The sequence below is a fragment of the Cibotium barometz genome, chromosome 9, assembly GCF_041138505.1.
Source record: "Cibotium barometz isolate CiBa-2024 chromosome 9, ASM4113850v1, whole genome shotgun sequence".
NCBI classification, from domain to species: domain Eukaryota; kingdom Viridiplantae; phylum Streptophyta; class Polypodiopsida; order Cyatheales; family Cibotiaceae; genus Cibotium; species Cibotium barometz.
In genome coordinates, this window is record NC_141054.1 from 34,489,375 (window position 1) to 34,502,724 (window position 13,350).

The following is a 13,350-nucleotide window of genomic DNA, read 5'->3' on the forward strand; positions in this document are numbered from 1 at the left end:
TTAGCCATTATGGTTAGGCAAGGAGTTGCTCGGCAGTGTTGTCTTCAGGATTTGCCACTTTCACACTTTGTCGCTCCGGCACAGAGGTTAGAGAGTTCTTGGGAGATTATTGCTAGCATCTCAGCCTAGAATATCTGGAAGGCTAGATGCATCGAGGCTATTGAGGGTACTCCCGTTCTTGTTCTCTCAGGATTTGGATTGATATTTTTCACACCATCATGGCTACCTGGGCCAGAATCAAGGGATCTTCGAGGGCTGCGGAGAGGAAGCGCGGCCAGTTTATGGGAGAGTGGGACATTGGTATCTTTTTCACGTCCTCTCGTTCGGGACCCTATTGGCAGCATAGGGCTCCTGATTGGTTGAGATCTCCATCTTTCTTGGTGTGAAATCTCCATTTTGTAAATTTTTTTTGCATACTTAATAGAAGTCTCTTTTCTGGGAAAAAAAAAAAAACTGAGCACAGTTAGTATGAGGATGAAGAAGAGGGAAAGCAGGGTGGGAGGATGGGAAAAAACGAGTAGAGGAGAAAAGAAATGGTTCTCCAAGGTTTAATGGCAGCACGGATGCTGAAAAAACACAGCTCTGTGAAGAAAACGCAGCCTGATTGAAGTGGGATAACTCACACACTCTTCTCATAACTTTGCCCACTTTTACATGCAAACAACAATTGGCACGCTACCCTGCTACATTGCTCTGTCGATAGAATCAGGCACTGGTCCAGTTTCCCGGCAATCTCCATCCTGTCTGAAATGAGGGTCTGTGCAACATGATGTGGTCATCGGAAACAGATGGATAAGAGACAAGGACAATAACTCTGGGCACCCTGTGAGCGCTGGCAGTGACTGGTGCTGAGGCAGATGGGGAGGGCAGGGACCTCCCTGACCGAAAGCAGCAGCTATGGACCTCAACAACTTGCAATAGGCAGGCGAGAGGCATGGGAACGTGCGTGCAATCTGGGTGAGGAGTGGCTGGTCCTCTGCCGCGGTATCAAAATCTGTACGATATTTGAAGAGAAAGTTGAAGAGAAAGATTTACTTCAACCAAGGGGAAGAGGGCTGCAGGCTAGAGCCTGGGATGTGGCTTCCGGGGAGTCAAAGTCTACTTGGAAGAATCCTCTACCAAGTGGGCGAGTATCCTGGAAATGCTCGCTCAGCTCATGGGGAGAGTTGCCATAAGCCAATCCCGTACCTAAGAGTGGGTAGGATGAGAGCCATGAATCTGGCTGATAAGGGTTCTCTATGTTTACTTTTCAATATTGTGCTGGAGGACCTGGAGCTCACCTTGGGAAAAGTTGATAGTTTGCCCGGCCGATGGGGGTGAAGAAGGATTGGCTTGGGTGGATACCATAATGCCAATTAGAATGGGAACGCCGACCTGAACACAATAAAATTGTCCATTCTCTGAAGAGGGCAGGAGGAGAGGCGGGAAAGAAGGGAGGTGGGAAGGTGGGAGGCGTGGGATGGCGAAGGGTGGGAGCCGGATGGTGGGAGGCAGGAATAGGGAGGCGAGAGTGACATAGTTACATGGGACGCGAAATGGGAACGGGGACGGAAAAGATTGAGAATGGCCATTCCCTGTGACTATAGAGTGACATGGGACGGGAAGATGCTGCCATCCCGAGTCTAAAAATGCCCATTCCCTGTGACTATGGGGAGTGAAGTAGGCAGGTGAAGGGCGGGTAGGAGGGGAGGCGAAGAGGGGGCTGTGAGGAGAAAGGAGGCAGGAGAAAGACAGAAAGAAAGAAAGAAAGTTACATTATACATCTCTTGAAGACCCAATGGGTCTATGAGATGAAAGTGATACAATGCTATCCATGGTATGTCTCATCATGGAAAAGAAAAACAAAACAAGTAGAAATAACATAACGCTCTCAAATAGAGGCTGATACAATGATCATGGGGAAGTACATGGGGTATAAGCACTAGTACAAGAGAGTCTCATCATGGAGTACATGAGAATATGAAGCATGTGGGCACATCATGCTCCAGTAGAGGGGGGTGCACACTGGCTCGCCTAGCTGTACGGGGAGCTCCAGAGTGCAGCGCGTTTTTTCCAACTTCCACATGCAATTGCTCTACTGCTTACCTCCTTGTTGATATTTTTATTATTCACATATAGCAGATTCATCTTTGTCTACTTAAAATGTTCATTGACCTAATCCAATGCTTGCTTTCTTGTGCAATGCTTGCTTTCTTGTGCACATCATGGCTTGTGTCATGACACCTATCGTGAACTCGAATATCTTGAAATCATTTCAAACTCAGAGCTCTTTGGTGGTGTTTTTTTCATGCTTAGAGCTCTTAACAATACATATTTGAAACTCTTATGCCTAACAATATGGATTGAAGTGATGATTTCATGCTTAGAGCTCTTAACAATACATATTTGAAACTCTTATGCCTAAAAATATGGATTGAAGTGTTACTCTAAAGAAACATTGAAGTTTTTTTTGAAAATGTTAAATGGTAGGCCATCCTTCAGCTTTCGTATGGTTGAAAAAGAGTAGTTTAGCCTTGCCATTGAATGCATGTATAAACAGTTTGGTGATATCATTGCTTTGCTCTCAGAAAGTTACTATGTTTTTCAACTGGTGAAACTGGAACAGATGAGGATTGATCGAAGTGCTCCAGTTTGGGCTTTACAGTGGAATATGACACAGAGCAAGACATCCGACACATTAGCTGTTGGTTGTTGGGATGGAACCATCTCCTTCTACAACTTATCAGGCAAGCAGGTTTGCAAGACTTGCTTTTTTAGTTGGCCTTTAATTTTTTAAAAGCTAATTTTGATGCCTACTTGGAAGACAAAAAAGACATGGAGAGTGGGAAAATGGAGAGGAGGCTATTATAAACCAACCATTCTCCAGAGGAATCTGAATTTTCGTAGCTTGCTGGCTGCTGTATGATACCTTGCAGGTTGGCAAGGATAATCATCTGGGTTTTGACCCTTGCTCAATCAGTTATCATAATGGGAAATTTCTGTGCATTGGAGGGTCAAATAAGCAGGTAGTAAAGGACAAACTATCTACAGATTCTTTAAATACATTTTATTTTAGAAGACCAGATGGTTTGCTAAAAAATTGAACAATCAGGTGAGACTTTTATGATATACAGTGCCTGTTTACGCTACTTGTTGTTCAAGGTTTTGGAGAATCAGCACTTTGTCTCACAGCTGTGGGTCACTGTCAGTTGCTACCCCATTCAAATTCTTCGAGCAGTCTTTTCCTTTCTTGCTAGACCAATCCCTCGGTGTGAATTGCAGCATTTGACTGTGTCATCTTTTCCTTCCATACCATGCCTGGTCTGTTCCAATCCCTGCCCTTATATTTGCAGCCCCTGAAAGTTAGTGTTCTAGCATCCCTGTTTTTGCTGGCTCTCCAGGTTTTACTTGTCATTTGGTTCTCTTTTGTCGTATCTTACTCTTCCAGCCTGTATAAGTAGCCTTTATAAGTCTGCTTTGTCCTGTTCATTTTGTCTACCTCAGCCTTCTTCAAGTCGTTTTGGCTTTTGTCGTCTTACAGTTATTTCTTCTCCCTAAAGCCGAGATTTATAGCATCAAAATTGTAATGACCCGAAAATGTCATAACGTGGTATTTTGAGGTTAGGCTTATACCTAGGGCCAAGGATGGGACACATAGGGAATAAGTGACTTATGGGCGGTTATTGGCAAGGGTTAATGTGAAAAGCCATAATCAGTTATGTTTATTAATCAGTGTGCTTTGTTCCTTTATTATTAGCCCAAGCCTATAAAAGTTAGTCAGTGTCTCATAAGTGCACATCGCCTCTAGGGAGGGGATCAAGACCCAAGTGAGGCCGTCGCCATGGCTTGAGCAACACACCTTGATGGTGGGTGGGGCTCCGGTGGTATGGGATGCTGGGGTTTTTGGTCACGGTGTTGGCCTAGCCTTATAGCTTGGGGTTGCTCCGGACAGAGCTATGGTTGGGTGGTGAGCCACCGGCACCATAGCTATGTTGGTTTGTATATGTGATTTGTCTTGCAGGAGCTGGTTGGGAGATAAGGGGCTGCTTCATTTGGTAGACCCACTTGGGAACTTCATGTGCTTTTCTCATGCATGAAGTTTGGTGCTTTTCAGTCTTTTCTTTGGGTTGGGGAAGAAAGTGAGGTGGCTGTTTTTTTTTTTTTCTGATTGCCTAGTTGGCTGGAGCGTGGGTCTGAGTGCTGAGATCAATTTCTCTTCTTTTTTGTTGGCCCCGTGCGCGTCTGCGTCCGGGGGGGGTGTGGTGTGGTGGGGGGGGGTGTTGTTTGAGGGGCTGATGCATCTCTATGGTCTGTCTAGGAGGATGGTGCATAGCACTTTTTTGCAAGGGTGGCGGAAGAGTGCTCTGATTTTTGGTCGATATTTGTTGGGAAGCATTGTTACTCACTTTTTCATGCATTTTGTGGCCTTTTGTGTTGGGTGGGGGGCTGGATGCCCTGGCCATGAAATGTGACACGTAGGAGATTATTCTTGGCACTGCCCTTCATCCCGTTAGAGTAGTTAGCCACTCAGGAAAGTAGTGGCATGTTGACCCTCCGGCTAATATTGAGACCCATGGGTCTTGGTGCTTATGGTTGTATGATGGATGTCCTATCAGATATCTTCATTGGGATCTTGGTGAGTGGGAGTGGATTGATGCAGCCAGTCCTATGAAGAGTAAGCCTTTTTTCAGCTTCACCGTCCGTAATGCCATGCTTAATCTACTTGGACAGATTCGGAGGACTCCTAGAGCTATGACATCACCCCATTGATTCAAAAGAGATTGTGGCACTCATACACGAGGAGTCAGATCTCCCACTTCTTTTGGTTATTCTTACATGGTGGCCTTCCCATTAATGAGTGGAGGGGTATTTTTAGAGTAGACCCTGTCTGCCCCAGATGCCGAGTAGCTTCTGAGACAATGCAAATGCATATGGGGGTGTAGAGCTACTCAAAACGATTTGGGGCTGTATAGCTCAGCTTATGTGCAGATTGAGGAGAGAGCATTTATGGGCGCTATTGCTTGGCCCACTCTGTCTGGTCCACAAATATCTTTTGAGGGCAGGGATTTGGACACCATCATAATGATATGCAGAGGTGTGACCAATGCTGCATGCTATAGGATATTCCTCATACACTATGTAGAACTTATTTTCAAGGACTGATTGCCTTTGTGTATGTAAATGTGATTGATTTCCAATCGTTAACCAACTTGCATCTCACGAGGATCATGGTGTATGGCTCTCTTCTCTAGAAATTCATCACCACAAAGGTGTGGTGGAAATATAGCCCAAACGTCTTAATCTTTGCATCTTGGAGGATGCTCAATGGTTTAGTAGTGTTCCCGTCCAGCTTGACCATGAGGCTTTGCCTGTAAGTGGTGGACTTCCACGGGCTTTCCAACAATCCTTGGTGGTTATGTAGACACCATCACCATCATCCAAGATCGTACAGACCGTCATTCCTTTATACACGATAGGTCACACATCGTTCATTTTGTCGCTTCTGAAGTAAGTGTCCCAGTTTGTTTATGGGAACTTTCGGCTGTCCTTTTGTCTTGGGTATAGAAGGAGAGGGCTCCAGCCTCCATGTAGCATGGCTCATCCTCCTCCTTTAGGTTCAGGTGTGTGGGACCTTAGGTTCCCAATCATCCAGTCGGATAAGTCTCTCGAAAGCTGAGAAATTCCTTGTAAAAGAGAACCTTTTGGGTCTCAGACATCAAGGACAAGAAGACGCTGAGGCTTGATACACCTCCGCAAAGGATTGATACTACTTGGGAGCTCATTGCCAGTATTACATCTTGGAAGATCTGGAGGGCCAGATGGGCAGAGGCTATTGAGGGCACTCAATTATCCGATAGTTAGTGCATTTGTACTATATGGGGAGATATTATTCACTCTTATGGCCATATGGGCTTGTATATAGGGACCATCTAGATCTGTGCATGCAAAGCATAGTCACAGGAAACGGCCGTTTGAGTTCCTAGAAACGTGTTTTTCCGTTTCAGGATGCCATCCGTTTCCATGGCCATTTCTTGTTTCCCAAGTGATATTGTCATAGGAAACGGCCGTCTCCACCACGAAAAACTCGTTTTCCTGTTTCCATTCCTTGAATGTTTCCGTTCCCATTTCTCGTTTCTGGTGACTATGATGCAAAGTGCACTGTCTTCATGAGGGAGTGGGATTAAGAAATCTTTTTGTCAACGACCCCCTACAGGACTCTCTTGGCACCTTTGTGCCCCATATTGGTTGAGATTACCCTACCTTTTGGGATGAGGTCTTGTTATGTTCCAGCTTACAGCCGTGATTTTGGATGGTCTACTCATACTTAATAGAAGTCTTCTTTTTGCCAACAAAAACAAGAAAAATAAGGCTTCAATTTTTTTAAAAAAATCTCCGCTTCCTTGCCTGCTTCTTCCCCTTGGTTCGGATTGCTCCTCATCCGGGATCAAGTCGGCCTTTTTCTTCGATTAGCATCATGGCTAATCAATCTCCCTCGGCCGGGCGAACCATTGTTTTTTCCGAAGCCGAGCTCGCGGTCCTCTACGCCGAAATAGAGAGAGACTCAAAACGACCCTCATTACCAGAATCTTTGGATCTCGCCCGTCCCGTCTCCAGGCTCGGGATTGGGTCCTGGCGGCTTTGCCCTCCGACCTCGCTCCACACTTTCGAGATGTTAGGTTGCTTGGAAGAGGTTTCTTCCAAGTGGATTTTGATTCTGAGGACGCAGCCTCAGAGGTTTTGAAGGGCAGCCCTTTGCCATTGGGCCCGAGGAAGATATTCTTTCTTCCCTACTCTAGCTATTTTGACCTTTTTGAGAAAGACCGGAACCGTTTCCCGATTACTCTCAGATTCCCAGGTCTTCCTCGCACATATTGGCCTATGTTAGAGGCCATCGGGTCTGCCTTTGAGCTGGTTCTTCAAGTGCCTCCCCCTCCACGCCTTGCCGACATCTTCTGCCCAGGTGGTCACTGCCTCGGCGGATGTTGTCCCCAGGGTCATGGTTCTTGCCCATGACATTGAGCTCTTTGAGGACTATGTTTTACTTCCAGGCCTTTGTGGCCCTTTGAAGCAACGTATGGAGATTGCAAGTAAACTCGATCAGTGCCGGGTTTGTCACCAACAGGGGGTTTACACCCTTTGCAGGGAACCTCATGGGAGAGGTTCACGCTTTCCTTTTTTGGCAGGGATTGCTGGACTAAGGATGACTTCCAGAGAAGGCCAAATTCCTTATCTTTCTCTTGTCATAACCGCAGGAGCGGGGATGAGAGCATCTTTGCACGTCTGGACAGGTTTTATGTGGATGATTGGTCCTTGGACAGAGGAGGCACCATTGCTATTATGCCTGGCACCACCAAATCCGATCATTGCTCCGTCGTTTTGTGTCTCAGGGAGCGTTGAACCCCCCCCCCTCCCCCAGGGATGATCACAGAGAGTGTTAGCCTTTGGTTGTATGGTGGCTGCCCTATTAGACATTTGCATTGGGACCCCGCTGAGTGGGAGTGGAAGAATGCTTGTAACCCTTTGAAAGGCATGCCTTTTTTTAGTTATACGGTGCGGAATGCCAGATATCTTATCTTGGGACACATTCAGAGTGTCCCTACTCTTAGACCCCATTGGGAATCTTACGGCATTTCGATTGACATTCAGAGGGTATTTTGGTGGAGATTGTGGCATTCTTATAGGAAGCCACAGATTTTCTCCTTTATCTGGGTTTCTCTTCATGGTGGTCTGGCCACCAATTAGTGGAGGTTTGTTTTACTAGTGCTTGCCCAACATGCCCTTGATGTGTAGGAGTTTCAGAGTCAGTTTACCATGTGGGAATGCAGGGAAGCACAGAGGGTTTGGTCTGCGATTGCACACCTCTTTGGTAGGATGAAGAGGGATGCTATCATTTCTTTTGGTTCTATGATTTGGTTGACATAGTTTGGGCCTCAGCTGAGATTCGAGGGGATTGACAGGAGCTTAGCCATTATGGTTAGGCAACAAGGAGTTGCTCGGCAGTGTTGTCTTCAGGATTTGCCACTTTCACACTTTGTCCCTCCGGCACAAAGGTTAGACAGCTCTTAGGAGATTATTGTTAGCATCTCAGCCTGGAATATCTAGAAGGCTAGATGCACCGAGGCCATTGAGGGTACTCCCATTCTTGTTTGTTAGTGTCTTTGCAGGATTTGGAATGATATTATTCACACCATTATGGCTATTTGGGCCAGAATCGAGGGATCTTTGAGGGCTGCGGAGAGGAAGCGCGGCCAGTTTATGAGAGAGTGGGACATTGGTATCTTTTTCACATCCTCTCATTCGGGACCCTATTGGCAGCACAGGGCTCCTGATTGGTTGAGATCTCCACCTTGCTTGGTGTGAAATCTCCATTTTGGTTGAGATCTCCACCTTGCTTGGTGTGAAATCTCCATTTTGTAAAATTTTGTCATACTTAATAGAAGTCTCCTTTCTGAAAAAAATAATAATTTTTTTTTGAAATTTTATTCGTAAGCCTTACTGCAGGATTTTTTTTTTTTTTGGGCTTGTATTGTTGTACTTTTGTCTTATTTGCTGATTCCTAGCACCTTTAAAATATTACATAGCTCTGTTTTGTTCATACGCACCATACTTACCCACATGCTGCTTTTATTTTTTGATGTTATGTACATTTAATGGCTGGAAATGGAAGATTTTATGGCATCCTGACCAATACATCAAACCACCTATTTTTTATCCTTTTTGATGACATTGATATCATTTTTGAGATCTACAATGCCTTTGTGCCTGTAGGGGCTAACTACCCAGTGACTAGTATGCACCTGAGAATTATCATATGAATGAGGAAGGTTTTTGGATTATTTTTCCAGTGTGTTTGAAATTCAGGCTGTATGTTTCTCTGCATGATTTGTATTGATGATCTCTGAGAACCTAGACCCATAATTTTATTCGATGTTCAATCGCATTCCAGGTGTTATTTTACACGAAGGAAGGTGTCAAGCTTGCAACTTTGTGTGAGACTGCTGACTGGGTTTGGGCTGTCAGGTCCCGTCCTAAGCAAGATTATGTGGCACTTGGGAGTAACGATGGTAGCATTTCCATGCTTCAGATAGTATTTTTGACGGTACACTCAGGCCCTCTTTTGTTTTTGGTATTGAGTGCACCAACTGTATTAAAACTTTTGTTCTTTTCATGTAAAGGATTAGTTATCCTCAGTAATGCTGACAGGTGCATTCCAGGAAATTCTGCGTACTCAAATTAGCCTCTTATACATGAATGCAAGCAGTCTTTTAAGTTTCTTTTAAAAAGCCACTTTGTGGCTGCTAAAACCTTGCACTTGGGCCTCACAATAAAGTTTCCAGTCACAAAATTGAAATGGAATACTTGAGGAACAGATAATCGCTCAGCTCAATATATAACTTGGAATGCCTTTTTTGATTCCACATTGTCTAAGCTTGAAAGTAGACCCTGATTGGCCTTCTTGTCTCATCACTTTATTTGTTGTCAACTTTCATCTGGGCAACATGGAGGCAAAGAAGAATATACTTAAATGTGTAATCTAGAAAAACCAAAAGCTTCAAGAATCAAGCACACAGGGATAGATTGAGTAAAAATGTATGCAACATCTTTATTGTGCCTTTGGGATTTTTTTTTCCAATAGACGAAAAGAAAGAATGGCTTAATAACTGATGGCAACGTCGGAATTTCCTCACTGTGCACACATCTTGGGCTGGATATCTAAGCACTATCGATTTGGGGGTACCTTTGGAGCAAGAGGAAAGTGGAAGATCATTGTTATGCAGATAGTTGTTGTACACTGGTCCAAAAGAGTATGGTTGTTTGGGTGCTCGGAGATGCATGGTACGTTCATATAGGAATACACACGTTGCATGGATCCATGAGTGGCTTGATAAAACCGATTTCATAGAACCAGAATTATGACGGGATGCTTAATCCATTCCATGGGTCAACTTGGGAAACTCTTTAACACCAGATGTTTTGGTACTTCTGTACTTTTTGTAAAAAAACCCCAATTTAATGAATTTATTTCATGAGGTCTTGTTATTGCCAAATTTTGTGGTGAATCCAATTTTATTTTTGGTAAAATTTTATGTTTTATGCTCTATGCTTTCTACATCTTAAATTGATTTTTCATGATAGTAGGTAGAAGTGCTATGCTTTCGTATGCTGGTTCGCATATCGTGGCGTGTTATGGTTTGTTCATCTGCCATGATTTTCACTGAGTGGGGTCATGCAGAGGTATATTAGAGAGCGCACCCTCCAAAGGGGTGGAGAGCAAACCCCCTAAAGGCCTGGAGAGCGAACCCTCGAGGATGAATGATGAATGTTGAACGTATGTTGAACGTATGTTGAGAATGAGAAACTTTCTGAATGGTACAAGACACCATAACACAGCCAAACCTCTATAAATCATAAATCATGTACAAAAGAAGCCTAAAGACAGAAGAACAGGGAATATCAATCTTAACAGTTGAAGCAATAACATCTAGCATAGCCAAAACGGAGCATAGTAACTTCCTTCTATGTTGTGAGGATTGGATAAAAAGAGTAAATCTTTGGACCATGTATCCAAGAATGATTCTTTCGCTGCACAATAAAAGCGAAAGTGATAGATTATTTGCACGTGTGGAAAGTGTTTCATACTCAAACTGCAAGCTAGTAATACAGTGATGAGAAAAGTGATAGATTATGTGCACATGTGGAGAGTTTTTGATACTCAACTGTCTGCAAGTTAGTAATACACTGATGAGATAAGTAAAAAGTGTCTCCATGACATGAAGAATCTACCTTGATGTTGCCATGCTTTGTGTTTGAGCTTCAATAGAAGATAAAAGCAAGGCTACTACTATGCAATTACAAAACCATTGAATGCCTGCTGTAACCTCAAGAAAAGAGCTAAGGTCCTGACCAAACCATAGTTGCCAGGCATTTTAGAAACCGATTTTTGATTAGCTTGTTTTGACCTGCATGAAACGTTTTGTGAAAGTTTCCACAGAGGAGCTTTTTTTTTCTTTCAAGATGATAAAACAATATACTGCTATTTGCAGTATTGCGTTTAATCTGAAATTTATTTTGCTTCATAATCGCCATGTGAAATCGTCCTTTCATTCTTTTGGTAACATGTTTGGTTTGAATTTGAAGCAGGTGATCTACACAGAAATTGTTAGAAAAGTTTAATTTCTTTTGAGACTGAAATTGTTTAAATATTTTTGAAATGACAAGAATACATCTGATATTTTACTTCTTGTTTGATGCAAATTCTAGATACACGGTCTTCATCTCGAGCGTTATGCTTTTAGAGATTCATTGACCGACACGGTGGTTCAAAATCTGATTTCCAATGAAAAGGCATGTAGTATTCTTTTCCAGCAACATTTAAAAACTTGCCTCTTTTTTTGTGAAGAAATTTTGACGTGCTGAAGTGACGTGAACCTGCGCTGCTGCCCCCGCCTGCCCTCTGTTGCCTCCGCCTGTTTCTTTGCTGCTCCCGCCTGCCTCTGCTGCCTTCGCCTGCCCATCTGCTGCCTTCGCACCCCCCTTCGCCTGCCCAACTTCTGCCCTTCGCTAGCCTTTCAGTCCCTGCCTGCCCTTCAGCTACCCCCGCTAGCCCCTCTGCTGCCCACCGCCTGCCCCCTTTTGCTGCCCCACCTGCCCTTCAGCTGCCCCCGTCTGCCCCCGTCAGCCCCTCTGCTGCCCCCCCGCCTGCCTTCGCCTGCCCCCCTTTTGCTGCCCCCGCCAGCCCCCCCTTTTGCTGCCCCGCCTTCCCCTTCGCTGCCCGCCCCCTGCCTTCTTTAGTCCCCGCCTGCCTCTCTGCTGCCCCCGCCTGCCCCTTTACCCTTGCTTCCCCAGCTGCTCCCCGCCTTTGCCCCCCTTCCTCTGCTCCCGTTTTCCCAGCAGCTATTTTATCTGGATTCAAGTCGGCCGCCCACTTTTCTTGATTGGTCTTATGGCTTTTTCTGCCGCAGCAAATCTCTCATCACCCCCACTGGCCGGGAGAATCATCAATTTTTCACAAGACGAGCTCACCTCTCTTCAGCACGACATTGACATTGAGGTCCAGACTACCCTTGTTGCGAGAGTTTATGGTTCCCACCCTTCTCGTTCACAGGCCCGTGAATGGCTTCTAGCAGTTCTCCCTTCGGAGCTGATTGTGCACTTTCAGGATACTCGTTTACTTGGTCGAGGCTTCTTCCAGGTGGACTTTCATTCTTCAGAAGCTACTTCTCAGGCTTTGGCTAGCAGCCCCTTTCCTCTTGGTCCTAGGAAGATTTTCTTCTTTCAGTACCAGGTGGGCTTTGATCGAGTGGTGGAGGATCAGCGCCTTACCCCGGTCTCACTACGGTTCCCTGCTCTTCCTCGGTCCTATTAGAAGCTTTTAGCTTCCATAGGGGCAGCATTTGGCCAGGTTCTAGAGGTACCAATCCTCCCGAGCTCTCCCGCCTTAGCTTCCGCGGCCGTTACTGCCACTCTTGATGGTGTACCCCGGGTCCTTGTGCTTGTTCCTGATCCATCGATTACTGATGATCATGTTATGCTTCAGAGACCTGACGGATCTCATTTCCGCCAGAGGATGGAGATTGCAGGCAGACCTGACCAGTGTCGGATTTGTCGTCGACAGGGTCACATTGCTAGAGATTGTCCCAGATCGAGGGGCCATGCTAGGAGGCGGCGTGGTCCTGCCCATAAGAGGCCTTCTGTAGATGCCGAGACTCCAGATGCTCCTTTGCCACAGCAGACCACACAGCGTTGGGTTGTGGTTAGGGATGGCAGGCACCCTCGGACCCCCGTACCGGCCCCTTCACCCACACTCCTTGTGGAGCACCCTAACCCCTAGGCAGCTCTTGCCTCACAGGATGTTGATCCTTTTTTGGAGGATGAGGCCTTGCAGGCACATGATCTGGATCTCTCACAAGAGGATGCTGCATTACATTTACAGGATGATTGCACCCTTGAGGATGATGTTGCACATTCGCATTGTCATGGTACCTCTCCAGTTCTGAGGACTAGCCCTGGCTTTTCGCCGGAGTCGGAGAGAGAGGTAAGGTTTACATTGTCAGATTTTCCCTCCCTTACCTATGTGAGACGTACTTCCGCCTCTAAAGAGGGTCCTTCGTCGACCACGAGATCAGGTCGTTCCTACGGTGAGTCTTTATGAGGATTGTCTCTTGGAACATTCAGGGTCTTGGGGGTTTTTTTCCGCGTCGACGGAAACAAATTGTAAAAACCCAGCTTCATTGTGCAGTCCACAGGTGGACCTATGGACATATTGCTCTTGCAAGAGCATAAACTGGATGCTAGTCAGTGTGGGAGATCAGGCAAGCTTCTCTCGGGACACACCTTTTGGTCACCGGCTGTTGGTACCAAGGGTGGTGT

At 45.5% G+C, this 13,350-nt stretch overlaps 1 protein-coding gene across 5 annotated transcripts in view; it reads left to right on the forward strand.

Moving 5' to 3' along the window:
* LOC147635513 (uncharacterized) overlaps positions 1-13,350 on the forward strand; it is a 142,091-nt gene that overhangs the window by 39,964 nt on the left and 88,777 nt on the right. For 4 of the 5 annotated variants that reach the window (XM_086802814.1, XM_086802817.1, XM_086802816.1 and 1 more), the window contains 4 exons: positions 2,606-2,734; positions 2,916-3,005; positions 8,927-9,079; positions 11,242-11,325. In XM_086802814.1, the coding sequence (XP_086658940.1) occupies positions 2,606-2,734; positions 2,916-3,005; positions 8,927-9,079; positions 11,242-11,325 (456 nt within the window). The remainder of the gene's footprint in view (positions 1-2,605; positions 2,735-2,915; positions 3,006-8,926; positions 9,080-11,241; positions 11,326-13,350) is intronic. The other variant, XM_086802815.1, reaches the window with a different exon arrangement.